We start from the raw sequence: 26,268 nt of genomic DNA, 5'->3' as shown, positions 1-26,268 counted from the left end.
GACTCCAGCAGGGCTCCCCCCTCGGACAAGTGGTTACAATGCCGTTTACGGGCTGGGATTTTAGTTTTTTAAAAACACCTAGCAAAATAGTAATCTACCAACTGAGAAACCTGAAGTGACTCAGCTTTTCCTTCCCTGTCAGCTGCAAAGGTGAGCTGCTCTTGGGATGAAGGAAATGCCTGGCACGGCACCAAGGTGTGCTCACAACCAGCCACCGCCTCCCTGTCACATCCGCAGAGATCACCATCGCCACACGTTTACTTGCAGTTTCTATTGACAAAGTAAGGCAGAGTGACATGTGGCAACATTTATGACAGCCAGCGCAATCAAAGCTCAGGTAAGGGACATCTCCAGGGTCTGGGGTCCACTTGGGCAAGCAGAAGAAATATCCCCAAAGCCACACAAGGGAGCTGATCCAATGGGAGGAAGAAGAGGGGAAAGAAGAGCCCCTCGCCAGCACCTTACAGCTGAGAAATGCACACAGTGAAGTGGCAGTCGTCACACTCTTCCAGCATTGCTGGGGAGCTCCCTGTAGCAGCCTGAAGAACACTGGGAGGATAGGAACTGCAAATACCAAAGAACTGTCAGGGGATTGCTCCAAAAATTAAGAGCGGCAGCAACATCCCATGGAGCTGCACAAAAGAAATGGCTCCAGTACTAAAGTTATAGAAACACTGAAGAAAACCAAAAGAATGTAATGAACTGCAGTTAAAATACATCTCTCAAATAGACTCATATTCATCCACCACATATTTATTTATGCTGTAATATTTAGAAATCCTCTTCCAGAGTGAAGCCAGGTGAGGCATATTAACCTTGTCCACTTTAAATCCACTGCTCCCGGTTTCTGGTAGCTTGTAAGCATAGCTTAACTCTGAAAATGATTGTCGCAGCCTACTGACCTGTGGCCCTGTAGCAATACCTCTGTTCAAGGCATGATTTAAGTTCAAGAGTTTATTTGAATCACTTTCCTTATGCACGTAGCTGGTAAAGGCAGCTATGGCTTTGCAAAACCACAGCGAATAATTATCTCTAATTTGTCTGGGCTGGATTTGGCTGAATTTTCCCTGTGCAATCTGCAGAAGAAACGTCAGCTTATGGCACTCCCAGGCAGGACGTGCTGCTGTGTGTCACAAGGGACCTTCATCCAAGCTAAAGCCACCCCACAAAGGAGTAGGAACATAAAAGCTGTTTGCTTTCGTAGCCATAACATTTAAAGAAACAAAAAAACAGAAGAGGATGACCAAAATGTCTCCTTAATGTTCTGCTTAGCACCCACAATGTTAGAGCCACCATTTTAATGTAGTGGGACACCCGAGTTCAGCTTTACATCACCTCGATTTAAAAATAATAGAAGCAAAAATAATATAAGTATTAAGGTTAAGAGACTGAAGTTTTACAAAACTGAGCTGAGAGTGCAACACCATAATTTTCTGATACTAAAAAACTGTGTTTTAGAAACATTTCTATTGTAATGAATCTTAAAGAGTGCTTTTATACACAGGTAGATCTATTTGGAGAAAAAAAGATCTATGTAGTGTGCTGAAAAAATAGCTTCTGTTCTCTCCAAGGACAGACACACTATCTGCTCTGGAATATACCTGCAGCAAATCTGCACAAACACAAACTCAAGTAATCCAGTCAATAAATAATTTAATGAGATTACAGTTCTGCAAGAAAACATGACAGCACCCCTTCCCAGCCTCCAGCCTCACCCTGCAGGCATGGCAGGAAAATGCACACAAGCCAAACAAACCACAGCTGCACCAAAAGGCCACTGGAATGCACAGGTCTTCACAGAAGATATTGCTTCAGGCCCAGAAACTTGCACATTAATACTTGCCTCTGTGTGAAAAAACATGCGGCACCTGCCATCAGTCTCCCAGTTATACTTCAGCCAGATCATGCTCCAGGGACCATGCATTTGGGCGAGGGGGAGAGCCCAGACCCACATGTACCAAAACATCAAAACATGGGGATAGTGAAATGAAGAGGAAGGCTGCAGCAAAGCTCTCTGCTGCAAGTCCTGAAGATGACGCTCATGAAATGGAGGCAGCTGTCAGAATGGAAGTCGCTTCAACTGCTCGTATGTGATAAAAAACTGAAAGGAACGTCAAGGAATTGGCCCAAACACCTAAGGCAGCTGCACCTGGCCTCCCAACATGACCAGGCTGTGCCTGGCAGGGTAAGGCAAGGCAGGGAGAGCATCAGCACAGTACAGCTGAAGACCAATGTGGGGATGTCTCTCCTCCAGACAGCATAAACTGATCCACACAGGTAGAAGAGAGCACTGTGGGACAAGAGCTACCAGGAGAGGTAAGAGACAGACCCAGAAATAGGCCCAGGCTTGCCTAGACCACTGAGAAAGCGAGGTGGCTCTAGCCCCAGACTGGGTCTTCTTTAAAATAAATTATGTGCACAGTTTCAGAGGCCAAGAAGGATCTAGTACAGCAACGCAGCAGTGCTGGTTCTGCAGAGCAGGTCAGCACCTGTCTCAGTGCAGCAGAACATTCCCCAGGCTTCCAACAGGAGCCAATCCAGAAATCACAGCACCTCCAGGAGCTCAGGCCAAAGGGAAAGTCTCAAATGAAGCACTTGAGAGCACTCACTTTACAGCAGACCACCCATGCTGCTGCACTGGAAGTCCCTGCACCGGCCACCTACGGAGTTGTTAGAAGCAGCAGTCACAATCAGTGGCATTGTTTGGCACTTGAGCCATCAGCAGCCACATCACAGCATATGGCTGTCCAAGCAGCACAGGGAGTCTGCTTTGGGCTGCCACAGGCAAGACAAAGGGGTGCCCCATCAGCGTGTTGGCTCTGCTCTTTGCTTTACAGTTTGGTTTTCCCCTGCCTGTCCATACCCACGACTCTCCAGCAGCACACTGAAGGATACAATGATGTTCCAGGGACCAAGCCGAAGCCAGTTGGGCCAGAAACCTTTATAGAGTGCAAAGAAGCCCTCACTCTTCCACGTCTGTGAGGAGAGAAGAGACATATCAATTGTGAGACACACCAGGCCCACGCTCTGCCCATCTCCCTAATGCCACACGTGATATAATGGGACCTTTAGCACTGCTGCAGTAAGCAGGCTGACCGGCAGAGATGCAGTTAAGTTGCATGAAGTGTGACTTACAATATATGAACCTAATCAAACTGCATCACTGACAAAGTTTTGTCCCAGGAGGTTGGTAGGATGCTCAAGCTGATGGTGACCTCAAGGGAGTGACTCTAGGCCCTGCTCTGGCTTGTCTGAAACATGCACTGACAAGCACGTTCTGTCACTGTAGAATCTAAATGCTCTTATCAGTGGCGTATGGTGCTGGAATCTGGCCAGCCTCCTAAAGCCAGGGATTTGTCCACCTCTCTCACCTCCTTACCTTCACAAGGCCATCCAGAGTGCCCTTATAGAGCTCCGTACTGCCCACTATTGCCCGCTGGTTCATCATCCGTGTCCGCACTACGTCCACAGGGTTGGAGGCAATGGCCCCAGCCAGTCCACATGTAAAACTGGAGCTACGCACACACGAAAACAGGAGAGAGGAACAGCTCTGAACATGGCCATTCTGGCTCGGACAGGCCTTGACATAAGCACAGGAGAGTATCTTTTGCTGAGCTTTATGAAAGGCATTTAGCATAAACATTAGCTGCACTACCTGTTCCCACCCAGAAAACAGGCAGAGGCAGGAACCATCCACCTCAGGACCCCAGAGAGCTAGGGGAAGGAAAACGCTCAGCTTTTTCAAATTAAGACCCTCATCAGAGCCCACTGCTGGATCTCTGTAGGTGCTGTCAAGGTGACACAGACCTGAAGGCAGCCTCTTAGAAGCACACATCCTTCCCACCAGAGCAAACATTTCTTTGGGGCAGGGAAGGAGGGAGGAACACAAAAGGCAGCAAAAGGGAGCATGCAGCTGCCAGTCTCCTCCCTCCATGTATGGTCTAGTGCTTGTCACCTTCAGCCCACCACAGGCAAACCCAACAGAAGCACCCCAGCTCCTCCAGTTAAAGTGTCTGTCAGAAGAATAGGAAAATGTAGGTGAAAAAAGACTTTGGGAGGTCTCTAACCTAACCCCTGCTCAAAGCAGGCTGACTTAAAAACCTGGTCAGGTTGCTCAGGGTCTTGTTAGCTTTGCAAGTCTTGATTCATCTCACAAAGCTCTTACAGCAATGGCTGCAAGCAAACAGTGTCTGTACAGGTGAGGACCTAGGACCAGAGCAGCTCTTTCAATTGATTGCTACAGCTAGTCACACGCCTGGAGCTCCTGCCTTGTTCATACCAGGGCACAGACATGGACAAACAGCATTTCTGGTCATAAGTGAGCTGAAATCAAGCTGACATTTCATGTCACCGAAGGATTTCTGCCAGGCTCCTTCTCCAGAAAGGTCTCCCTGGGTATATTTGCTGGTCATTCTGAGCTGCTCCAGTCAATGTAGCAGATCCCTCAGAAGTACCAAGCCTATTCTCTGCAGCTCCCGAGTGCTTGCTCTGTAAACAGGTCTCACCCCAAATCCCACCTTGCTACACACACCCCTGCCAAGCCTGGAGGGTGCAGCAGCTGTAGCAGATACTCACACGAAGTGGGCAAAGATGGTGTCACCCATCAGGCCTGACAGAATTAAGTGCTTCTTGGTGATGTCGTAGACTGGCAGCTCCACCCCCACCACGATGGCAGCTCTCTGAGCTGTTGGGACAACACCCTGCAGAGCACAAACATCAGCTGCTAGTGCAAGCTGCTGCCTGGGGATTGCTGGTGTAACATATGCCCACAGCTTCCTCTTAGGGGCCTTTCGCTGACAATCTACCTTATATCCTCCTTGCCCTGTCTCGCAGCTGCAGCTTTTCAGGTAGACCAGCTCCCCATCTCCCAACTTGACTCCAAATCTAAGGAAGATTCCTCCACCTTGGCAGCGTTACTCTAGCTAGATTAATTACATGCTGCTGCTCTCCCCCCAACCACTAGCACACAGGAATCAGGTTATAATCCACTCATCTTTCCCCACTGAATAGTACCCACTAATGTCAATATCAGAAAAGACTGCACGACGAGAACAGCAGCTGTTTGGGACTGGCCCTTCAGCGTGGCTGAATTATGAGCCAGCACACCAGGATAGCCAGCTTTCTCACCGCACAGAACCAAAGCAATTGTAAGAAGTCAAAGTACCTTTTCAGCCTTGTGGCTCCTGCCATCCCCGTCCCACCGTGCTACTGACAGTACCTGACAGTCTCCTCCGGGGTTCCTGCCTAACATAATCCTGGCACAGCCAGCTCAGACATCCCCCCAAGGTGAGTGCTAGAACTGGTGAGCACAAATGTCTTTCCCTCAACACGGTGGAAGACCGGAGGGACGAGACAGTGGTTGTCCCAGACCAGAGAGCAGTAAGGCTAGCTTGATCACTGGAACCCATCTCTAGACTGATCTTTCTCTGCACCATGTCCTGCCTGCAGCACACATCAGCAAAATAGGTTTAATTTCTTTTCTAGTCTCTCTTCCCCTCTGGTGTGTCTTTGCCTAGAGAGCAGAAATAATCTCAAAGTACATATTGTGTCAACACTGGCAGTTGATTGATGACTCCCCCCCGTCCCACACAGGACACTAACAGCTATCTTTCTGTAAAAGATTTCAGTGACCTTAAGAAGGAGAAATTGGACTGTTGCTTAGAAAAGAACATTGGGATTCTGTAGCTCCCATACCCGAGCTTGCGACTCAGCAGACTGCTGGTTAACTGAATGTATGGAAGACTTGTGACCTTGTGACAGAAGGACACAAGTTCTCTAACAAAAGCCAAAGAACCACTGCTAAAATCCATCCAAATGGTAAAGCTTGCACATGGCTTAACTCTTCAAGCCCAAGAGCCTTACACCACTAGCCTCCCCAACACCCACCACTCTGTCCTACTCTTTGCATGCTCAGAGGGCAAGTTTCAAGGGGTCTAACATGGGGCAGGTGGAGACACAGGGCAAACCTGTCCCTTTGGACCTTCAGAAAGTTACTGTATGTCCTTAGTGTTGCTCAGGTTACTTGGAAGAGTTCCTCTTCCCCCACGTGAGGAGGTGCTCAGCCACTCATATTCAGAGGTAGGTAAACTCCCCTGCTCACTCTGTGTGCGATGTCACCTCCAACTGACTCCAAGATACATCAGGCTGAGCGTCCTTCCTAAGGCAGGCCACTGAGAGGATCCAGCCCCAGACACTCGTCCGTTCAAGGCACACACATGTATCTGAAACTTTACACACACCAGCTTCAGTCCTGGAAACCAGGTCTGCCTGGCTCAGTGCTGATGCCACCATAGCACAGACTCCATCTCCACCACAGACATGCTTCTGTTTGTCCAATAACCAGAAGCGGAACTTTGCTACTACCCTTGGTTGACAGTTCTCTTCCAGAGCTGCACCTGGGTGTGGCAAATGAGTTGAGGAAACCATTAGTTCTGCTACTAGTGGGGGGGTTCCAGCAACTGGTGCTTACCCTCCAGAGGCCTCGGGTACCCTCTTGTTGGTAGATGTCTATGAAGCTGCCAATCATGCCACCCTGGAATAAACTGCCTTGAGCCTGCATTCGAATCTGAAAGAAATGTGAGAGTCAGAGGGACGACATCAGTGCCAGGGCGGCAGAGATGCCAGCTCAGTGGACCTCTTGATAGAAAGAGCAACTCAGAGCAGACACTGCTATCCGTATGCCCTCTCCCTGCAAACTGTGTGGCAAATGATGATGCCAGGCAAGGAGCAGGGACAGCAACAGGGCAGAAGCACAGTACTAAACCCAGAAAAGACAACAGAAGTGATGGGCAAGACCTTCCCACTCTGACAGCAGTCTGAGAGGGTTAACTACAGAAGGAGAAGCAAGGGAAGGTTCTCCACACTCTCTTTGCTCAGAGCAGAGCTCCCTTGACCCCAGTAAGCCTGCAGCAGGGAATGGAGGGGACCAGGTGATCCCCACTGGGCTCTGGTCACTCCGCATAGCAGGTAGGACTCAGCAGCAGTATCAGCAAAGCACAGCACCGTGACTAAAAGGAAAGCAGTTGAGGAGGTCTGAAGAATAGCTGGTAGCACCCCACTCACATTTCCCAGTTAAGGTAACACAGCCTCCACCCCCTGCCATAACAGATTTCATGATCTTTAAGAGCTGCATTTTAAAAAATCTGTTTATTGCTCTGGGCTTCTACTCCCACTCATAAAAACCTCAAATCAGCAGAACTGATGCCAGCAGTGGCTGAGAGAGCACCTCACTGCAGCGGGGAGAGAGGCATCTTCACTGGAAAGCAGCAGCTTCTACATGTCAAATCACAGCCAGCCAGGAGCTGTTTCTGGCCAGAGATGCTTCTTACCTTCAGCACATCTGTTGGATTGGCAAGTGCCGAGGAGATCACCCCTGAAACCACTCCACAGATTACATTGATTAGCAACGTTTCATCTGCAACCAAGAAAAGAAAGTCAGATCCTAAAGATCTAAAGAGAAGGTGCATGGGTTATACTAAACAAGCGAGAAGCTCTGGGAAGAGTAGAGAAGCTCGGTTTGCAAATCACATGGTGAAGCGGCATGGGCAGAGGCTGGCCAGCTACCATTAGCTCATGGCAGATCTGTCCCCACACCTGCCAGAGACAGAAAGCCATAGCTGAAACACTCAGCAACACATTCTCAGGGAGAAGCGGGTCTTACTGGTGAGTCTAGCTGATCAGACAAGGAAAAGACTGTGATACGTGAAAATTTTGAACAATTATCTGAGATTTCAGTGTCCAGTGATACATTTCTCATGATGGAGACAAGCTAAGATAAAGGGAGACAACCCGACAGTTTTCAAGGCAACATGATACCAATTTGTTTTGATCTGGAGCCCCAGCTGGCTGCACTCAGAATATGCAGCCACTTTGAGAAAACTGAGAATACGCAACCCAGGCAGAGAAAGTTAGACGCAATTAGTTCCAGGGAGCAGGCGGAATAATCCAAGGCTTCCAGACCCAGTATTAGGGTGATGGTTATGTTGGGAAAAGGCACAGCCCTTTGCTGGTACTGACCACAGCACTTCCCAGAGGAGACCAGGCCACTGGCTGCCCCAGGCCTGTAGGGAAACAAACATTCAGACAATGGTACTCACAACTGGAAACACTGCAACAGCAAGTGAGGAGAGACATGCTGCCCAGCGTACATGCACAGCACCATGCACAGGGAGAGGTGTTAGTAGAGAACAGAGCAGGCCCTGGAAGGAAGCTCTAGTGTGCTGCACTCCCCAGTCCTCTCGCTGGTCTGCTGACCGGCCCACCCATCTCACTCTCCCAGGCTGGAACGGCGTTGCAACATTTACTCATGTCACACCAGGGTTTAAAACCACACGTGTAGATCTTGATGCTCCTTCAGTGAACACGTACCAGACTTCTGCTGCTCCATTCTCTAAGCAAGAGCCGCAGAGGCCCTCACCACCAGAGGTGCACAGGTCAAGAGCGTTGATGGTATCCCATCTCTGTGGTTAGAGCCAAAGCTAAAAAGCTGGACAGTACAATTCCTGTCCAGCCATGCTGAGTTCAGGCACAATGACTCAAAGGCTCCAGCACAAAGACAAGACAGACTCGCTACTGAAGCTTTCAATCTATGTAACACATCTAATGTACAGATGGGATGTGATATCTTCCCTGAGGCTAACCAGAAAAGAGAGCCAAGCTCAGGGCAGCGACACCTTATTTTTTTTCCTCTGAGGCTGCAAAACAGAGATAACAGTTGGGGAAAGAAAGACCTGGCTAGCAGGGGAGGGTGTCTGGCTACGGACTGTGGGCAGTGCCAGGCACAGTGGGAGTCACATCTGTATCGAAACCCAGCCTTGTTACTGTACAAGCAAAACCACGGTGTGACGCAACAAGAACTCCTGTTTCTGCGGTAATCTATAGCTGGGAAGGACAGAGAAAAGAATGAGCAGAACTGCACAGCACAGAGAACATGAGATTTCACACTGCACCTCTGGTGAGACAAGAGGTGCCTGCGCTGACACATTTACTGGCACTGACCTTCCATGCGATCTACAAAGAGCCGCTTCAAGCTCTGGTAAATGCCAATCTTTATGGTGCCGTAAGACGCTTGCCTCAGCAACGCGGGGGCAATCCTGAGAGGGGGAACAAATGAAACTGTTGAGCCCCGCCAGCACGGCAGCCCCCCTTGCAGGCCCGGCACAGATCCCTCCTCATCACCCCCCGGTCCGCAGGGGACAGCTCGGTCAGGCGCTCAGGACAACCACCCCGAGCAGCACCTCGGGATGCCCCCCACGCCCCCTCAGCGCGGGGGGCTGGCACCCACGCAGCCCTTGGCCTTGCCGCGCAAGTCCTCGCCCCCCCCTCGGGAAAGCCGGGAGTCTCCGGGCTGCGTGGCAGAACGGCCGCCCCGGCCCCCTCCCTCCCTGCGGGGCCCAGGGCCGGCCGGGGCCGGGGCCGGGGCGGGCCCGGCGCTTACCCCGAGTAGAGGGCGCGGCCGCCCTCCTCACGGCAGATGCGGAAGAGCGCGTGGAACATGCCGCGGTAGCGGACCTCGCGGAAGCGCGCATCGGCGCTCTGGCCCTGCACCTGCAGGCGCGTCTTGGTGAGGTCCACGGGGAAGGTGCCTGCGGGGAGAGCGGCCGTCAGCGCCCCGCCGGGCCCGCCCCGCCGCCCCGTGCCCCCCGCCGCCTCACCGAACTCGGCCACGATGGAGGCGAGCCCGCCGTACACGAAGGGTTTCCAGTTCAGCGCGGACATGGCATGGCGGAGCGGGGCCGGCGCGCCCCGGGCCGGACACCTGCCTCGCCGCCGTGCGCCGACCCGGAACCGGAACCGCAGCGCCGGCGCCCCCTGGTGGCGCGCACCGCCCCCCCGCCGGTATACCCCGCCGGGCGCTGCCACCCCGGGGGTAGCGGCAGCAGTGCGGGCACTGGGCTCCGCGCCTGCGGACGACGGGGTCGGGACCCGGCCCCAGGGCAGCCCCCGCAGCCCCCCGCCAGCCTCCAGGGGCTGCTCCCCACGGCCCCGGGGGCAAGTCCCCCTCCGCCCCCTCGAGAAAGCGACATCGACCCCCCCCCCCGACCACCATCAGTCCTTGCAGCAACCCCATCTGGCTAAAAACCACCCGCCACCCCGGCCGCCACGCAGCCCCCTTTCCTCACCAACCCCCCGCCGTGGTTTTCGGGTCAAACCAGCCCGAACGAAGCGTTTGGGGAACCACGCGCCATCTGCCATCACCGAGAGGTGGAAACACCATGCCCAGGGCACGCTGCTAAACAGGTAACTTTTTATTAAGAAGCATTTAAAAAAAATCCACAACAAACAAAAACGAGTAAATCACCCTGACACGGCAGCACAGCTCACCAGGTCCATCGCAGAAGCCAGGAGACATGCTGGGTGGGCTCAAGACCCAAAGGTGGGAGGCCAACAAGGCACTCGCCGGTATCTCCCTGCAGTGCAAGAGCGGAACACCCCCACCATGACTGATGGGACAGGGTGGTTTTGGGAAGGAGACGTCCTGCCGCTCCCAGCTTCAAGCCACAGCACAGTGTCCCAGCAACCCTGCGAGCCCAACACTGCATGGAGGCAACAAAACTCACACCCTGGTGCACAGCATGGGCAGTGAGGACAGCCCCATCCAAGGATGGAACAAGAAATCCCATGGAAGCTGCAGGAGGCGAACAGTCCAGCCGTGGTGCCCACCAAGAGGCACAGGGATGCTCCAAGTGGGATTCTGGGCAGGCTTGGGGCCTCTCCCGGCCCCCAAGAGTACTCAGCAGCGGCTGGAGCCTCTCACAGAGCCCCGCTCCCTGTGCTTGGGATGGGGCTCTCTGGCACTGCGCTCCCAGGATCTGCCTCCTTCGGGACACTCTTCTCGCCAGCTGCTGTGCCCCCCGCCCTTCCTACCAGCCTCCTCTCTCTTCTCCCTCTCTTCCCACAAACCACTTTGTCCCCTCTGGTTCTGGCAGCTCTTTTCCCCTCTTCTCTCAGAAGGCCTCTGGTGCCTCCGCTCTTCATCTTCTCGCTGCATCTTGCTCACAGGCTTTCTCTCAGAGCCCTTCCAGGGCTGCTGGCTCCCACTGGCGTAGCGATCATAGGCAGGGTCCTCCTTCTCCTTCTTAATCTTGATTCTGGGATGTGCCTCCTCTGCGGACACCACCCTCTTCACAGCCTGTGAGCTCTGCTTGCGCTGCTCCTGTCTGCTTTTCTCCTTATCTGAAATACAAGGTTTGTCTTTTGGGATGGACAGTCCTGCAAGCACCACCTCAGCTTGCCACCCTCCACCCAAGCCTCACAGCCTGTTTCCCCCCCTCAGAGAGATCCTATCTCGCTTCCAACCCTAACACTTTCCTCCTCCAGCTTCAGCCATTCATCTTTAACATTCACATCATCTTCCTCCCAGCCAGGCTGCCCTTGTGCACTTCAACACAGCCCCGAGTATTGAACACCTTCCTTTCATTCTCTTTCCTCAGTAACACCCACACAGTAAGAACATCGTGATCCGTCCACCCTATGGAAATCCTCTTCTCCAGATCCAATGATTCTTTTCCCTCTTCACTCTGTTCCCTCTCTCATTTTTGTGCATCTCTTCAGCACTTTGGAGCAACAACTTATCCCCACCCTTAGTTTTGTTGCCAATTTTCTTTCCTCCAACCCTCCTCTCAAACCAGGACCCTAGCTGTACTGGCAGGCCCCACCACCCCATGCTAAGTACCCATCCATCCTGTGTCCTCCACGCACAGTGCCGAGCTCCTCTCAACAAAGCACAGTCAAGACAGGTCTCAAACCCCAATGGCACAAGGGCTCAGTTGTAGCTCCAAATACCTGCTGCTAATCCCCACTCGTCACAGGCAGAGCCCAGGCTGCAGGAGGGATGGTTGCTCTGCATGCCATGCAGTGAGCTCCAAGCTGATTTCAGAACAGACCCCCCCACCCCACCTAACTGGCTCATCCTGGGATTTACAACCCATCTTGTCAGCAAGCCACAGTAAGCAGCTCCTACTGCAAGTCACTGCTTCTATCACCCTTTTGGCTCTGACTAGTGCAACTTTCCAAGATCTCTGCTACACAGGTGGAAAAAAACCTGTCTTCTTAAAAATCCATCAGTATAGCTGCACAGGCTGGTCCTTTAAACAGCACATTCCAAGACCACTTTGGATATATTTTACAGCTTTATGTTTTCTTCTGAAAGATGTAGAGCAACAAATCCTGCTGCATCCGCTGAGAACATGAGATATTCAGGCACTCAGATTGTTTATTTTATGCTGCACTTTTAGGTCTGCCTTTCACAGAATCATGCAATAGTTGGGGTTGGAAGGGACCTTTAAGGGTCACCTAGTCCAAGGCCCTACTGACCTCCTCTGCCTTTAGTTTCCAAAGAATCTCATCTAGACCAGCCTGGTTTACGTTCTATTCAATTTGCATAGGCCACATGATGGTCATTGCATCATCTACAGTGCTCTACTCCTCCAGCAGCAGCATCCAGATTTTCAGACTAAGTGATACTTTTCCTAAGCCTTCCCTCTTCCCATTTACCCACAACACTGCTCCCCCCCTGCAGCCTGGCAGGCTTTTTTCCAGGCAAAGTGCTACTGTCTGCAAGATACAGCTCTTCAGAGGCTGGGGAAGGATATTCATGGATAAGGGCTAAACACAGGCACTCAGATACCCCCCAGGAGATCACAAAGTAAAGTCTGGTCAATAGGACTGTGGCTCTTTTCAAGAGCACACCTGTCCTTGGCACTCCCCTGAGCAAATGGCCCCTGCAAGGCAGAGGGCTCTGCGCAGACACTCCCACCTAGGATCAAGACTAGCAGGAACACACCTCACCTTTTTGCTTTTTTATGGGCACATCATCATCTTCCGACAAGGAATCGGATGACGTATGAGGTGGCGTTTTAACTCCACAACCCTTTGCATGCAGGGCTTTTGTCACATCATCCAAGTCATCGGACTCTTTGGGGGGGCGATAGTTGGCCACGTGGTCCACTCGAATCGTCCTTCCTTTGATCTACAAGAGGAGTCATGCTGTTATCAATGGCACACACCAACCTCCTGCAGGCTGCCAGCAGCCCACGCAATTGGGGCTCCCATTTGATGTGAGGCAGCACCTGGGGAGTCACAGCAGGCAGGACTTGCATCCCAGGCTGCTTCTCTCACCTTGATCCCATTGAAGTTATCAACTGCCAGAATGGTGCTCCTCTGGTCCTCATAGCACAGAAAGCAAAAGCCTTTGGACTTTCCAGTCTTCTTGTCCCGCACCAGGTTAATGTTGACAACCTCCCCGTACCTGCAACACACTCTTAGCACCCGAGGCAGCGGCAGGGGCACATCGGGCCGGGGGGCTGCGGTACTTACTGCGAAAACACACAGATGACATCCCCCTCCGTCAGCTCGTAGTGCAGCCCACCTGCGGGGAGAGGGTGAGGAGGGAAGGGGGCCCCGGCCCCGGCCAGGCCCAGGCCTGGCCACGGCCCCACCACCCCGCGCGCCGGCCCGGCCCGTACCGACGAAGATCCAGGCGCTGTCCTTGTACTCCGCGTGCCACGAGACCGCCTCCTGCACGCCCAGCTCCGCCTCCCGCGCGTTCAGCTCGTTGATCAGCTTCACCTTCGTCAGGGGGCTGAGGGCGAGGGCACCGTCAGCACCGGGAGGGCCGCGGCCGGACCCACCGGCCGGCCTCCCCTCCCTCCGCGTCCCTCAGACCTACTTCATAGCGGCGGGGCACGCTGCGCGTGCGCCCGGCTCCGCGCATGCGCGCCACGCTCCGCCCCTCCCCCCAGCCGAGCCGAGCCGAGCCGAGCCGAGCGTTCCGGACGGAGCCGAGCCGGGCCGAGCCGCGCAAAGCAACACCCAGAGCTGACTGGAGCCGCAGAGACTTTATTGGGGTGACCGTGACAGAGGCCGGCGGGAGCCCCGCTCAGCACGGGCAGGAGTTTTTACCGCTGGCGTTGTGCGTTGGCTCCAGCCTGCGGGCCTGGCCCGGCCACCCCTCCAGGTCCCGGCAGGGCAGTGACCGCTGGGCCTTCAGCCGGCAGGCCAGACACATGAAAATGGCATCTACGTTCTGGCTCTCCTTAGGGTCCTTGGCCGAGGTCTCAAATAAAAGCATGTTGTGAGCGTCAGCAAACTTCAGGGCCATGCTGGATGGCACTTGGATCAGGTCTTTCAAGTCACACTTATTCCCAACAAGCACCCTGGGGACAAGGGGGGGCACTGCGTGCCCGTTGCACTCCTCGATCCATGTCTTGAGGTTGGTGAAGGAGGTCATCTTTGTGACATCATAAACGAAGACGACAGCATGCACGTTGCGGTAGTAGTGCTCTACCATGCTCTTCCGAAACCTCTCCTGGCCAGCTGTGTCCCACACTTGCACCTAGGAAACAAGAAAGAAGGCTGCAGGAGCACCCACCCCGGGGCAGGGCCTGCTGCGTGAGGCGCGGGCTGGCTTCTCCAGTTCCCTGCAGGAAGATGCAGGGGGGCTTCTGGCTGCTCTGTCTCTGATAGCGGTGCCACTGCCCTCAGGCAGGGTGCAGGCAAGGTGAGCCTTGCAGAGAGAGGCAGTCTCTTATTAGACAAACCTGGATCCACAGATGAGTTCCACAAGCTTTTGGGGCTAAACTGACAGTGCCCAAGGCTGTGTGTGGCAGTGCATGTGCCTGTGTGATGCAACCAAGCAAGCCCACCTTATCTAGCAAGAGAGATCATGTCAGCACTTTCATTCAGGGAGCACTGCTCCAGCTTCTCATCCTCATCCCAATGTACTTTAACCACCATCCCCACCACAGAAACAAAACACACAAAGCGCTTCTCATTTCACAAACATTCTTAAGCCAGATCAGGACATTTGTCCACCTAATCCTACACCATATGAGAGAGCCCTGACTATTACACAGTGGTATGTACGGAGAAGTCAGGGCAAAGAGAAGATGAGGAGGGGGAGGAACCCTTTGTGTGAGAGAGCAGCAGGAAGGCACAATGTTCTATGTGGCGATGGGTGAGAAGCCAAATGAGGGCTGGTGGGTGAAGATTAAAGAGCAGACCGGTATGGGTGATATTTTAGGGGGTGTCTGCTATAGGCCACCTGACCAGGAAGAACAAGCAGATGAGGCGCTCCATAGACAGAGACCAGCAGCCTCACATTTGCAGGCCCTGGTCCTCATGGAGGACTTGAACAACCCTTACAGCTGCTGGAAGGACAATGCAGCAGGGCACAAGCAATCCAGGAGGTTCATGGAAAACACTGATGGCCACTTCCCAACCCAGGTGACAGAGGAGACAAGCTCCTGGCCTGGATGAGCAGACAGCGAGGTGGACTGGAAACTGGCTGAATGTCTGGGCCTAGAAAGTTGTGATCAGAGACAAAGTCTAGTTGAACACTGGTAACTAACTAGCAATGTACCCAAGGGGTCAATAGTGGAGCCAGTCCTGTTCAACACCTTCATTTGTGATCGGGATGGCAGGACAGACTGCACCCTCAGCAAGCGTTCCATGACACCACACTGGGAGGAGCATGGCTAGGATGAGGGATGGTTGTGCTGCCATCCAGAGGAACCTCAACAGGCTGGAGAAATGCACTAACAGGAAAGTCATGAAGCTCAACACAGAAACGCCAAGTCCTGCCCCTGGGGAGGAACAACTCCAGGCACCAGTGTGTGCTGGGGACCACCCAGCTGGAAAGCAGCTTTGCAGAAAAAGGACTTGGGGGCCCTGATGGACACCAGGCTGAACACGAGCCAGCAGCATGCCCTTGCAGCAAGGGCGGTGAATGGTATCCTGGGCTGCATTAAACAAAGTATTGCCAGCAGGCCAAAGGAGGTGATGCATCCTCTTTATTCAGTGCTGGTGAGGCTGCACCTGGAGTGCTGTGTTCAGTTCTGGGCTTCCCGGTACAGAAGAGGCATGGACTGGAGAGAGTCTAGTGAAGGGCCACAAAAATGATGAAGGAACTGGAGTGTCTCTCGTATTGGTGAAAGACTGAGAGAGCTAGGACTATTGAGCCTGAAGAAGAGAAGGCTCGGGGTGGAGGGAAATCTTACCAATGTGTATAGATACCTGAAGGGAGACTACAAAGAGGATGGAGCCTGGCTCTTTTCAGTGGTGCCCAATGCCAAGACCAGAGGCCATGGGCACACACTGAAACACAGCAGGTTGCCTCCAAACATCAGGAAACACCTCTCACTGTGAGGACGACCAAGGACTGGCACAGGCTGCCCAGGGAGGCTGTGGAGCCTCCATCCTTAGAGATATTCAAAAGCCATCCAGCCATGGTCCTGGGCACTCAGCTCTGGATTGCCCTGCTTCAGCAGGGAGGCTGGAGCAAATTACTTCCAGAGGTGCCTTCCAACCCACACTTCACTGTTAGTCTGTGACTCTACAAGTTCTAGTGGCCCTTGTAGGTAACGTCTTGAAGCCTGGAACTGACAATTTCCAAACAAGTGTCTGAAGTTAATCCAAATCATCCTGTATCCCACAGAGACAGTGCCTGCCCCAGAGTCTTTCAGAGTGGAAAAAAATGCTGGCAAGGAAGAGCTGTTCCTCACTCATTTCCCTGCTGGTCTCTCCTGGGCTCTTCCACCTGAGCACAGCAGGAGAAGGAGGGCACTTCTCCCAGTGATCACCTCCCCTCCTGGATGTGTGGTCCCAGGAAAAGGCCAATTTGCTGCACTGCCTCCCACTCCTGCCTGCTGGAGCACAAATAATATCTAAAGGTAGCAAGCCTGGCAACCTTTTCAGACCAGTGGCAGTAAGACAGGCTTCATGCCAGCCTGCACAACAGCTTACAATAACATACCTGTGTGCTGTTGGATAGGGCTGGGGAAGGCGGCGGGGTGGTGGAGGGGTGAGTGTGTGTGTGTGTGTGGAGTTGAGCACCTCTCCTCTTACAGGAGAGAGAGAGAATAACGTTCATGGGCAGTTTAAAAGCACAACGGAAGTTCTTACCCATCAACAGTCGCTCTAATTCCATTATGATTAGTCCCTCAACTTTTGATCACCCATCTGTCAGCAAAATAACAATATTTGCTTCTTCTGGCAGTCAGTCTTACATACAGATGGCTGTAAGTGCTGATCCACCTAACCGGGGAGGCCAAACTCAGTTGCAGACTGTCTCCCCAGGCCGCTTCCTACCAGCTGCTGTTGATCTGCAGATTTACTCTGACATATCAGCCAGCTCTTCATTTTGGGCTGATGCATTTCTTAGAGGTGTCATGCTGGCCTTTGCACAACAAATTCATCCTACTCTAGTTCTGCTGAAATAGCACCCTCCCAGTACTCGCTGACAGCATTTCTCAGCGTTAATATCACAGCTGCCAAGCCCGCTGCAACCAGCTCATGCAAGCTCCCAGCCTTCCAGTGCAGCCACTGCCAGCCTACCACCATCTGCTCCCCTGAAAATGCATTGGTTTCTGCATGCAGCTCCTTCGCCCAGCTCCCCTGCAGCTTTGCCTCTTACAGCCCAGCTCCTGAAGCTGGAGGCCACCCTGATGCTTTCAGGACCCGGTTATGTTGGGAGAGCAGGAAGACAGCAGCGTTTCACCCCAAACTATCGTTTCAGGCTACCTGCAGGCTCCAGCAAACCCCATAAATAGCGACAGTGCAGCAGCGACGGGTTAAGAAAGCGTCTCTGCAGCACGGGGACCAGAAGCCTCCCCCGGTTCCCCACCCTCGGCGTGAGCTGGAGACAGAAAAGCTGCCGAGAGGCGCTGGCAGGGGCTGGGGCAGGGGCAGGCTGCCTTGGCTACCCAGGCCCGCTGCGGGTGCTGCCGCGGCCCACCTTTATACGCTCCCCCTCGATCTCCACCGTCTTCTCGCGGAAGTCCACGCCGATGGTGGCCTCGGTCTTGTCGGGGAAGGTGCCCCCGCAGAAGCGGAAAGTCAGGCACGTCTTGCCCACGTTGGAGTCTCCGATCACGATGATCTTAAAGATGCGGGTCTGCACGTAGGGCTCCAGCGAGGAGTCGGGGCCCGGCGGCCGCCCGCCGCCGCCCGCCGCCATCCCGCGCCGCCGCCGCCCTCACCGCCTCATGGGGCCGCACCGCCCCGCGCCCCGGCACCGGCACCGGCACGGCCCCGCCCCGCGCCCCGGCACCGGCACCGGCACGGCCCCGCCCCGCGGCACAACGCCACCTGCTGTCCCCGACGGGCCCTGGGCTGCGGGGACCCGCCGGGGCACGGGGGGGGTGACACGGCCATGGGCTCGGCACCGCAGCCTGCGGGCACAGACTGGCCCCGCAGGCGGGCAGGGATCGGGCTCCTCCCGGGAGGGCCGAGGCCAGCCCGAGGGCGCTGGTGGGAGCAATGCGGGGCGGGACCCGGCACCGGGGGACACGAGCGCCCACACGCCCAAAGTCGGGCTCTGCCAGTGCGCTCGCTGCCACCGCGATGTGCGACTCCGGGGCCACTCTCGGGCTCCTGCCGTATGCCGTGGGGGCACGCCGGCGTGCAGAGCAGCCCCGTGCGGGCAGCGCGTGGGTGCTCTGGCACCGATGGGGCTGCCCGCGCTGGCAGCGGGATGCGCAGCAGCTCCTGCTTCGAGATGAGTTGGGCCTCCACTCCCGGCTGCCCGGGGCTGCGATGGCGCTGCCGCCTGCTGCTGCCAGCACCAGACATGATGGGGAACAGGATGGGGTCTCTCTCTTGTCCCTGTCCCTCATGGGTGGAGCAGGGCAGCAGGTGCCTCTGCCTGCGCTGGGAGCCAGCACCCACGGCACAAGGGCATGGTGGCCTGTAGTGTGAAACATGCACGCAGGCGGGAGGGGTACCAGGGTAACACCACCCAGGGGAGGAGGATTACCCCCGCAGGAAGGGACTGAGGGGGCCGTCTTTCTTCTCGTGGGCAACCTCAAACAGTCCAGCCAGCATGCTGCCAGCACAGGATAGGCATCGAGGAGAACCAGAAGAGCAACACGAGGGAGAAGCGGCACATTCTGCCCTTCACTGTGTCTGCAGAACCTCACAGAGCTCCGAGGGGGCCCGTGCTGCTCCTGCTGCCCCTGGTGACACAGCCCCCCAAAACTGCCTCCTGATACAAGTGGACTCCTACAGTGCAGGCACTTGATAGGAACTGGAGCAGCCAAAAGCTGGGAAGGATTTACCAGAGGTCCCCACGTAGTCACAACTGCCCCAGGGTACCAGGGCCCAGCTGCCTCCTTCCAGCAGCACTGAAATGAAACAAAGAGGATGCAATAAATCATGCAGCAGGTGGAAAAGCCTCATAAAGCTGAGTTTGGGCCTGAAACAGATCCTCCCTTCCCAGTTTTGCTCGTCTGCAGGTCTACACAGCCGAGTGAGACCACCCATTCAACTGCTGAACCACCCTGGGTCACTGGAGCACCTCCAGCATAAAGAGCAGTCACACAGAAGGGATCCTCTCCAAGGCACACATAGACATCAGCTGGACTAAAGTTTTGGCCCACAAAGGAAGCTCACCTGATGGACCCGACAGATCCATTTGGACTGTCCCCCAAAGACGTTACCAGGAAACCATTTCTGACTGTCCCCAGCTACTTCTGGCCTGGCCAAAACCCCACGGGGCGAAGTTGAGACCAGGACAGCAGCTGCAGAACTGCTGCTCAGCCCTTTCTCTGTGGGATTAGGAACACTGAGAAGGCCCTTGAAAGAAAGACCCTGTCCTTCCTCAGGGGTGGTTTGATCCTACTGGAGACTCAGCCTTGAAGGGTAGGGAGGGATCGCAAGCAGGCAAGCTCGGGAGCTGCTGTCTCTGGAAGAGACTGCTAAGCAGACTGGCTGCCACATTCATGTTTAAAAAGCTTTCAGTAGAGCACCTGATGCACTCCTTATATCAGAAAAGACAAGGTAAAGGGGCCAGGAAGGAAGGTAGGAGACAGGCAAGATGGCTCTCTATTACAGAGCTGCATGATAAATATTTGCCTCAGCCACTTTTTATATCCCGTAAATACATCAGGGAAAAAAAGCAGCAATATTAAAATCCTAGGCTGTGTCTTCAGTTCATTCTGTTACCAGCTTAACTAATTAGGTGTTACCCAAGCTTTCCTAGCTCTTAGCCCCGCACATGCAACCAATCTGCCCCAGTGTGTATGTGTCCCACATCAGGCAGAGACCTACAATGGTCACCTAGGCAGGACAGCACAGCCCTGCCCAGTCCAGTCCAGTCTTCCACTCACTCACTTCATACTACTACTGAGAGATGGGAGGAACATGCTTTTAACAAAGACAACATTTTCTGGGAGTTCCCAGAGGCTTTTATTTACAGAAGCTGTTGTCAGAGACTACAGCTTCTTGGTTTCTATCTGCTGCTGTCTTGGCTTCTCTACTCTGTGAAATAAGATGCCGGTGTCAGGTCCAAGCTGTCTGCCTTCAAAGGGACATAGCTTCCCACTGTAGCGTGGCAGAAATGTCAAACTTGAGAGATCTCTCTCTTCTGGCTCAACACCCAGCCTGGAAAGCAACCTGTCTGCAGTGTGTGGGATCACGGGCTGGAGGAGAGTCCCATAGACACGCAGACATTCCAGCGTAATGTGGATGATGGTGTCAAGCCACAGCTGCTCTGCAGGGTCTTTTCGGTTGAGTTTCCAAGGCCTGTGTCTCTGGAAGAAACTGTTGGTCTGCCTTACACACAGGGCAATACATTCTAAAGCCTTGTAGATCTGGAAACCTTCAAAATAACTAGCCACCTGCAGAGGCAGGGAAGCCACAGATGCCACGAACTCATAGTCTTCAGCAGAAGCCCTGCCCATGCCTTTTGTCTCCCTGTAATCCAAGACATTTGGAAAACAAGACTGTGAGAAACAAGGGTAAGTGTTGCTGGGGTTAATGCTGAGGGCCGTTGACCGATTCAGAAGCCCCCCAAGTGCATCTGCCAGTTCTGAATTCACTAGCTTAACAACCTTCTCATCATAATAGTCACAATCCCGTTCAGGGACACCCTGCCTTAGCAGGAAGTACCTAAATCCATCTACTGTGTACTGTCTGATACAAGCAAAAGGATCAATCACGTTGCCCAGGCTTTTGGACATCTTCTGCCCATGGACAGTCCAGTGGGAGTGCACAAAGATTCGCTCAGGGGGAGCCAGCCCTGCTGCTATCAGCAGCGCTGGCCAGTAGACAGCGTGAAACTTGAGGATGTCCTTGCCCACAACATGGTGTGCAGCAGGCCACCACTCGCCGTGTGTCTCGGGGTAGCCCACCACGCTCAGATAGTTCACCAAGGCATCTACCCATACATAAATAGTTTGTGTTGAGTCACTGGGGACAGGGATACCCCACTGCAGCCGGCTTCTCTCACGAGAGACAGACAAGTCTGGCAAGTCCTCTTCCAGCCAGTGAAGCACGAGCTGGTAGAAAGGGTCAGGGGAAATGGTGCGTGGGTTATCCCGGAGCCAATTCCGCAATGGATCCTGGAACGCTGAGAGCCTGAACATATAATTCTCCTCTTTGGTCCAGTGCACCTGAGAAGGTAGGAGAGAAAAGAATTACAGCCCAAATGCTCTGCAAAGTTTTACAATCTGAATACAGCATTCTCAGCGTGGAGTTTGTCACATGCTCCCTCTGCATTTGGGTGTGCTCCCTGCCATGTGTAAAGCCCCCGGGATCTTTCTGTGACTAGCTGAAACTTCCTCTCCTCAGACACCACCTCACTGGGCTCCCCAGGACTCAGGCATTTGGGATGGCTCATCACTCTGCTTTTAAAGATGCTTATTCCCCAGGGAAAGCAATATCTTTCTACCTGCCAGATTTATCTTTCAGCAGGCAAGAATTAGGGAGACGAGAATACACCTTCGTAAGGATTTTTTTTGCAGTAATAGTAGAAAATAATAAAAAGACAAAATGATAATTGTTAATTACTGCCTTACTAACAATCCTGGTGCATGCCTTTGCTTTTCTTCTAGGTGCTGTGTTCCTCTTTTTCCTCTTTTGAAGCATCAGTGCATCTTAGTTACTAACTTTGGTAGCCTATAATCATGTTAATGTACTGGCAGCACTTCTCCCATACATTCAAATTCATTAAACAACACATTTAGCTACATTAATGAAAAATTTCTGCATAGATATGGTATAAGTGAGCTGTGTAAAGGCACTCAAGAGATCTATGGCTAGGTCAAGAATTCTTACCTTTTAAAGCTAAATAAGGCTCTAAGATAAGAAAGTTTAGGCTTTGGCATCACGCAGGAGAGTTTCAGTGTCTGACACTGAACCCAGTAACTTCTGACCGAGCCAGAAAGCACTTCACTCTCAACAAAAGCAGTAAAGAGCCTACCTCACCTCAAGCTGAGATGCCCTAAGGAATAATTAGTCCTAATGGTACAACACTGCTTTACAATGTAGTTTAATTTATCTAATTTCAGTAGCAGCCAGTAGCAAATACCACCTTTGCTTACTTGATTAGAAGGTCACCCCAAAAGAAATACTCTTCTCTACACAAATCATAAACAAGTTAGACAAAAATGTTTTGGTCCCACCCCCTAAATTCTTTGTTTTTCTGTAACCTTTTTCAGTCTCTGGGTACCAGCTCTCAGGGTTCTGTCCCGTAGTAATGCTTCACACAGAGCCAGTGCCATGTCCTCCCTCCAACATGCCCTTTTACACAATCCAGTGATCCTTTTGGTAACAAGTCAGGACACAAAAGCCAACTCAAAGTGGGATCTGCAATTTTGTCCAAAACTCTGACCAAGTCTGGTGTTTAGCTCTGAAGAGCTCACGTTGCGTCATCTGCTCAGTGACAAGAGCTGGGCTACCTATCAGCTAGCCACCTGCAGGAAAGGTGGTTCACAAGTGAGTAGAAAACTCCTCAGTGGGAAGGGCAAAAGAGACTAGAAATAGGCTGTCTCCTGAGAGCTAGTAAGTTAGAACTTGGAGCATACAGACAGGTTGATAAAGGGCAGAGTAATTATAACAACCTGCAAACCCATTGTCTTCGTTCAGGGCTTGCCTGTGAACAGTTACTGGAATATCTGCTCTGCAGAGAAATCTGTGAGCCATCTCTCCTGACCTTCAAACAGGCCTGACCTTAGGAGCCCAGCCTCCTACTCACAGCAGTTACCTGTGGGGTTAGAACAGGTTACTCAGGGATTTAGCCAGGCATGTCTTGAAAACCTCTAAGGATGCAGGACTGCAGAACCTCCCCAGGCAGCCTGTTCTGCTGCCTGGCTCTCATGGGAAAGAAGTTTCTCTGTAAATCCAGTCTAAGCCTCTCAAGTTTCAACTTAAGCCCATTTTCTCATCCTCCTGCCATGTACCATTAAAAGAACCTGGCTCCATCTCCTTGATGACCTCCTCGTAGCTATTGGGGAGCTTCTGCCACTAGGGCCTCCCAAAATTTTGTCTTCTCTATGGATGAAGAAGCCGGTTCCCTCAGCCTCTCCCCAAAAGGCAAGTGCTCCAGCATCCTAACCATCATGGTGGCCCTCCACTGAACTTCTTCCAGTTTCTAAACTGTTTCCTGTATTGCGGGCTGGAAAACTGGATGCAGAAACTAGACATGCTCATTAGAGTGCTGAGCAGAGGGGGACAATCACATCCCTTGAACAGGCATCGCTCCTGTTCATATAGCTCAGGATTATTCCGCTGGCTGGCTTTGCTGCCTCATGGTTCAGCTTCTTCACCAACCTCCCCAGGGCTTTCTCAGTATGCTCTGTGGACAGTTAGTTCCCAGCTCGTTTCCTCACTGGAAAGAGAATTCCTGCAGCGCCACATGCACCAACTGTCTCCTGGCTGGACCTGAGCAATGACTTCAACAAATACAGCTCCCCTTCCAGTGAATACAGAACAGTGCAGTTCCTGGTCCCACAAAGGAGCATCTGCTCACTCTACAGGTAAACTAATCCACCTCTCCACACCAGAATGAATCCATAAAATGAGAGCAGCAGAGGTGGGGTGGGCCCTCCACCTCTCTCCAGCCCCACAGCCTGCTCACAGCAGGGCTGGCACCAGCCAAGGTGACTGGAGCTTTACCCAGCCAAGACTGGACACCCCAAGGCTGGGGCTCCCCACATTGCTGGGGACCTGCTCCATGACTGCACCACCCTCCTGGGGGAAGAGCTTATCCTAATGCTCAGCCTGACTGCGCAGCACAGCTTGTGGCAGCATTACTTTGGTCTAGCACCTGGCACCCCCGACAAGCATAGGGCTTTGGGCTCTTTGTAACTGCCCTGTGCATAGGTGCAGTCTGCTATTAGCTTGTCCCTTCGCATCCTGTCTGCCAAATTAAACTGGTGCAGTTCCCTCTACCTCTTGTAGGCCTGCGCTCCATACCCTGACCACATTGGGGGTTTGCTCCTCTCTAGCTTCTCTGCACATTAAAGGACACAAAAGCACATAAGCAGAGTGAAGAAGGGAGATGATTTTCTACAAAACAGACTCTGATCTCTCTGGGTTCAAGGAAGTCCTGAAGAACATCATTTAAAGATGAGCTTTTCACCCCCAGGCTCTACTGGACACCAAAAACCAGACACTTGACAGAAGTACAGGTTTTATGGCATGTTGTAAGCTCCCCCTTTTCCTTCACAAAACCCTCAAGCAGTGTCTCAAGCAACCCAATTGTCTTTGGTTGGAGATAAACACCTACCATCTCTTTCCACCACCCTGCAAGATTTTCTCTGTACCACGTATGCTACTGTTTCTCTTGGACAGTTTGCTATGCAGCTAAGGCAAGTAACTGTTCTCAGGTATATTTAACTTTGAAGCTTCACTTACTATTTTAGTTCTAAAGAATTATTTCTTTGCCTGGAAATTTCTCTTTCCCCTAAACCACATTAGCTGCTTTATCAAGAGACATTATTTGCCAACATACCCCCTTCTGCGTGAATCAATACTCCAACGCCCCAGCCCCATAGAAATATCACAAGAGCATAACCTCTGCTCAGCTCTGAGGCACAACTATCTGCAACTACTGGATTAAATCATGTAACTCCCAACACCTGACAGAAAATGCAGCAGTGGAGAGACTCTTGGTCAGGTACCACACTCCTGGTTGCACTGCTATTCAGTCATTGGGCTAGACCACAGGCAGACCATGTTATGGTGTTTTATGTAGGGCTGAAACCCATGCAGCAAGATTGATGAAAAGCATCCAGAGGCCAAACCGAATTGTCTCACCAAATAGGTCTGAAACTCCAGACACGCAACAACTACCTCAGTTTTATCTTTTATCCTTCTGCACAGCCAACTTATTTCATCATGGCTTTAAAACGCTGCTTCTAGGCCACCTGCCCATGGAACCCAGCAGCAGCTGAGCCCCTCCCATAGCACACGGCTGAACTGTGCATCTACCAGTTGGGGTTTTGGCACCTCTCCCTTGCATAGCCACATACCACTGTAAACACGGAAGAGACATTCTGTGAAATACTGGCGAGTCTCTGCTGAGATAACTACAAAAGGCTACAGGAAGCATTAAACCCCCCCAAATATGGCCAGACCAGAGTGACAGATGAGCGTGCAGTGCCTCCCACAAGCGTGGCTGCCCTTGACCGGGATGGTGCACATGCTGTTACCTGATGGCCGGTCTCCAAAGACACCCTGCACAGGCGTCCCTGGGCATCCCTGCGCTCAGCGAGCTGGCTCTCAGGCAGGAAGCACTCCTCGGGAGTGCAGTACCAGCCCTCGTAAGACCCTTTGTAGAGTGCCCCACCATCCTGGAGGGCACCCCAGAAATGGCGCACTGCCTGCTGGTGGTGGGGCTCGCTCGTGCGGGTGAAGTCGGTGAAGGAGACGGCGGCCTGGGTCAAGGCCTGGCGGAAGAGGCCCGAGGCCCGCTCACAGAGCTCCGAGGGCGACGTTCCTGCCGCGGTCGCGGCCTGTTGGATCTTCATCCCGTGCTCATCGGTCCCTGAAACGGCAGAGAGGCCTGGGTGCCGCGGGGGCCGTGGCGGGGGGCGCGGGGCCTGCCCCCCCGCCCCCGCGGGGACACGGGCCTTGGGGACGACCTGGCGACACAGGGAACGGCGACAGACTCATGGCCCCGGGGACAGCCCCGGGGGAGGCGGCTCAGCCCCAGGGCCGGGCTGGGCCGGAGGCTGTGTGCCAGGCGCGGGGCCGCGGCGCCTGGCGGGCCCATACTCACCCGTGGAGAGGCGGCCCGGGCCGGCTCTGCGGAGGCCGCGGTAGCGGTGCAGCGCGTCGGCCAAGAGAGCGGAGTAGAGATGCCCGATGTGCGGCGGCCCGTTAGCGTAGAAGATGGGCGTGGAGAGCAGGAGACGGTGGCCGGACCCGGCGACGGTGGCGGTGGCGCGGCGAAGCGGGCGCGGGAGGCGGCGGGGCGGCCGCAACATTGCGGCGCCACCACAGAGACGGCGGGGCAGAGCGGCCGCCCGGAAGGGCCGGCGGAGGCGC

At 53.5% G+C, this 26,268-nt stretch overlaps 4 protein-coding genes across 4 annotated transcripts; all 4 read right to left on the bottom strand.

Moving 5' to 3' along the window:
* Positions 1 to 1,636: 1,636 nt before the first annotated feature.
* SLC25A14 (solute carrier family 25 member 14) lies at positions 1,637 to 9,793 on the bottom strand. Its single transcript, XM_037408290.1, has 9 exons — positions 9,654 to 9,793; positions 9,437 to 9,584; positions 8,998 to 9,092; positions 7,329 to 7,414; positions 6,470 to 6,565; positions 4,576 to 4,700; positions 3,380 to 3,515; positions 2,896 to 2,976; positions 1,637 to 2,101 (listed from the first exon to the last, which is right to left on the bottom strand). Exons 1-9 carry the CDS (start codon positions 9,715 to 9,717, stop codon positions 2,060 to 2,062), a joined length of 873 nt encoding a protein of 290 aa, XP_037264187.1. The 5' UTR covers positions 9,718 to 9,793; the 3' UTR covers positions 1,637 to 2,059.
* A 424-nt stretch (positions 9,794 to 10,217) lies between these two features.
* RBMX2 (RNA binding motif protein X-linked 2) lies at positions 10,218 to 13,726 on the bottom strand. The gene is made up of 6 exons (XM_037408078.1): positions 13,670 to 13,726; positions 13,467 to 13,582; positions 13,318 to 13,369; positions 13,120 to 13,249; positions 12,790 to 12,970; positions 10,218 to 11,175 (listed from the first exon to the last, which is right to left on the bottom strand). The coding sequence occupies exons 1-6, from the start codon at positions 13,672 to 13,674 to the stop codon at positions 10,733 to 10,735; spliced, it is 927 nt and encodes a 308-aa protein (XP_037263975.1). The 5' UTR covers positions 13,675 to 13,726; the 3' UTR covers positions 10,218 to 10,732.
* Positions 13,727 to 13,819: 93 nt separating this feature from the next.
* RAB33A (RAB33A, member RAS oncogene family) lies at positions 13,820 to 18,074 on the bottom strand. Its single transcript, XM_037408079.1, has 2 exons — positions 17,735 to 18,074; positions 13,820 to 14,335 (listed from the first exon to the last, which is right to left on the bottom strand). Exons 1-2 carry the CDS (start codon positions 17,954 to 17,956, stop codon positions 13,880 to 13,882), a joined length of 678 nt encoding a protein of 225 aa, XP_037263976.1. The 5' UTR covers positions 17,957 to 18,074; the 3' UTR covers positions 13,820 to 13,879.
* A 2,083-nt stretch (positions 18,075 to 20,157) lies between these two features.
* MARS2 (methionyl-tRNA synthetase 2, mitochondrial) lies at positions 20,158 to 26,255 on the bottom strand. Its single transcript, XM_037408077.1, has 3 exons — positions 26,000 to 26,255; positions 25,431 to 25,765; positions 20,158 to 21,389 (listed from the first exon to the last, which is right to left on the bottom strand). The coding sequence occupies exons 1-3, from the start codon at positions 26,205 to 26,207 to the stop codon at positions 20,211 to 20,213; spliced, it is 1,722 nt and encodes a 573-aa protein (XP_037263974.1). The 5' UTR covers positions 26,208 to 26,255; the 3' UTR covers positions 20,158 to 20,210.
* Between the last annotated feature and the right edge of the window lie 13 nt (positions 26,256 to 26,268).

This window comes from Falco rusticolus, chromosome 14 (assembly GCF_015220075.1).
Source record: "Falco rusticolus isolate bFalRus1 chromosome 14, bFalRus1.pri, whole genome shotgun sequence".
Classification (NCBI taxonomy): Eukaryota; Metazoa; Chordata; class Aves; order Falconiformes; family Falconidae; genus Falco; species Falco rusticolus.
The sequence above is the reverse complement of the archived record's forward strand: the minus strand, read 5'-3'. Positions and strand labels throughout refer to the sequence as shown.

What these genes read in the sequence shown, in the direction of transcription:
- SLC25A14 (XM_037408290.1), bottom strand. Translation starts at nt 9,717, where the DNA reads ATGTCCGCGCTGAACTGGAAACCCTTCGTGTACGGCGGGCTCGCCTCC. An exon ending in CTTTGTAGATCGCATGGAAG is followed by an intron (nt 7,415 to 8,997) that starts GTCAGTGCCAGT and finishes TCTTGGTTGCAG; the next exon opens with ATGAAACGTTGCTAATCAAT. An exon ending in TTGGTCCCTGGAACATCATT is followed by an intron (nt 2,102 to 2,895) that starts GTATCCTTCAGT and finishes CGTTCCTTTCAG; the next exon opens with TTTTTTATCACATACGAGCA.
- RBMX2 (XM_037408078.1), bottom strand. An exon ending in GTCATCTGTGTGTTTTCGCA is followed by an intron (nt 13,250 to 13,317) that starts GTAAGTACCGCA and finishes AGTGTGTTGCAG; the next exon opens with GTACGGGGAGGTTGTCAACA. An exon ending in GCCCATAAAAAAGCAAAAAG is followed by an intron (nt 11,176 to 12,789) that starts GTGAGGTGTGTT and finishes CTTGTATTTCAG; the next exon opens with ATAAGGAGAAAAGCAGACAG.
- RAB33A (XM_037408079.1), bottom strand. Translation starts at nt 17,956, where the DNA reads ATGGCGGCGGGCGGCGGCGGGCGGCCGCCGGGCCCCGACTCCTCGCTG. An exon ending in TCGAGGGGGAGCGTATAAAG is followed by an intron (nt 14,336 to 17,734) that starts GTGGGCCGCGGC and finishes CTTGTTTCCTAG; the next exon opens with GTGCAAGTGTGGGACACAGC.
- MARS2 (XM_037408077.1), bottom strand. Translation starts at nt 26,207, where the DNA reads ATGTTGCGGCCGCCCCGCCGCCTCCCGCGCCCGCTTCGCCGCGCCACC. An exon ending in CCCGGGCCGCCTCTCCACGG is followed by an intron (nt 25,766 to 25,999) that starts GTGAGTATGGGC and finishes CTGCCGTTTCAG; the next exon opens with GGACCGATGAGCACGGGATG. An exon ending in CTTTGGAGACCGGCCATCAG is followed by an intron (nt 21,390 to 25,430) that starts GTAACAGCATGT and finishes CTACCTTCTCAG; the next exon opens with GTGCACTGGACCAAAGAGGA.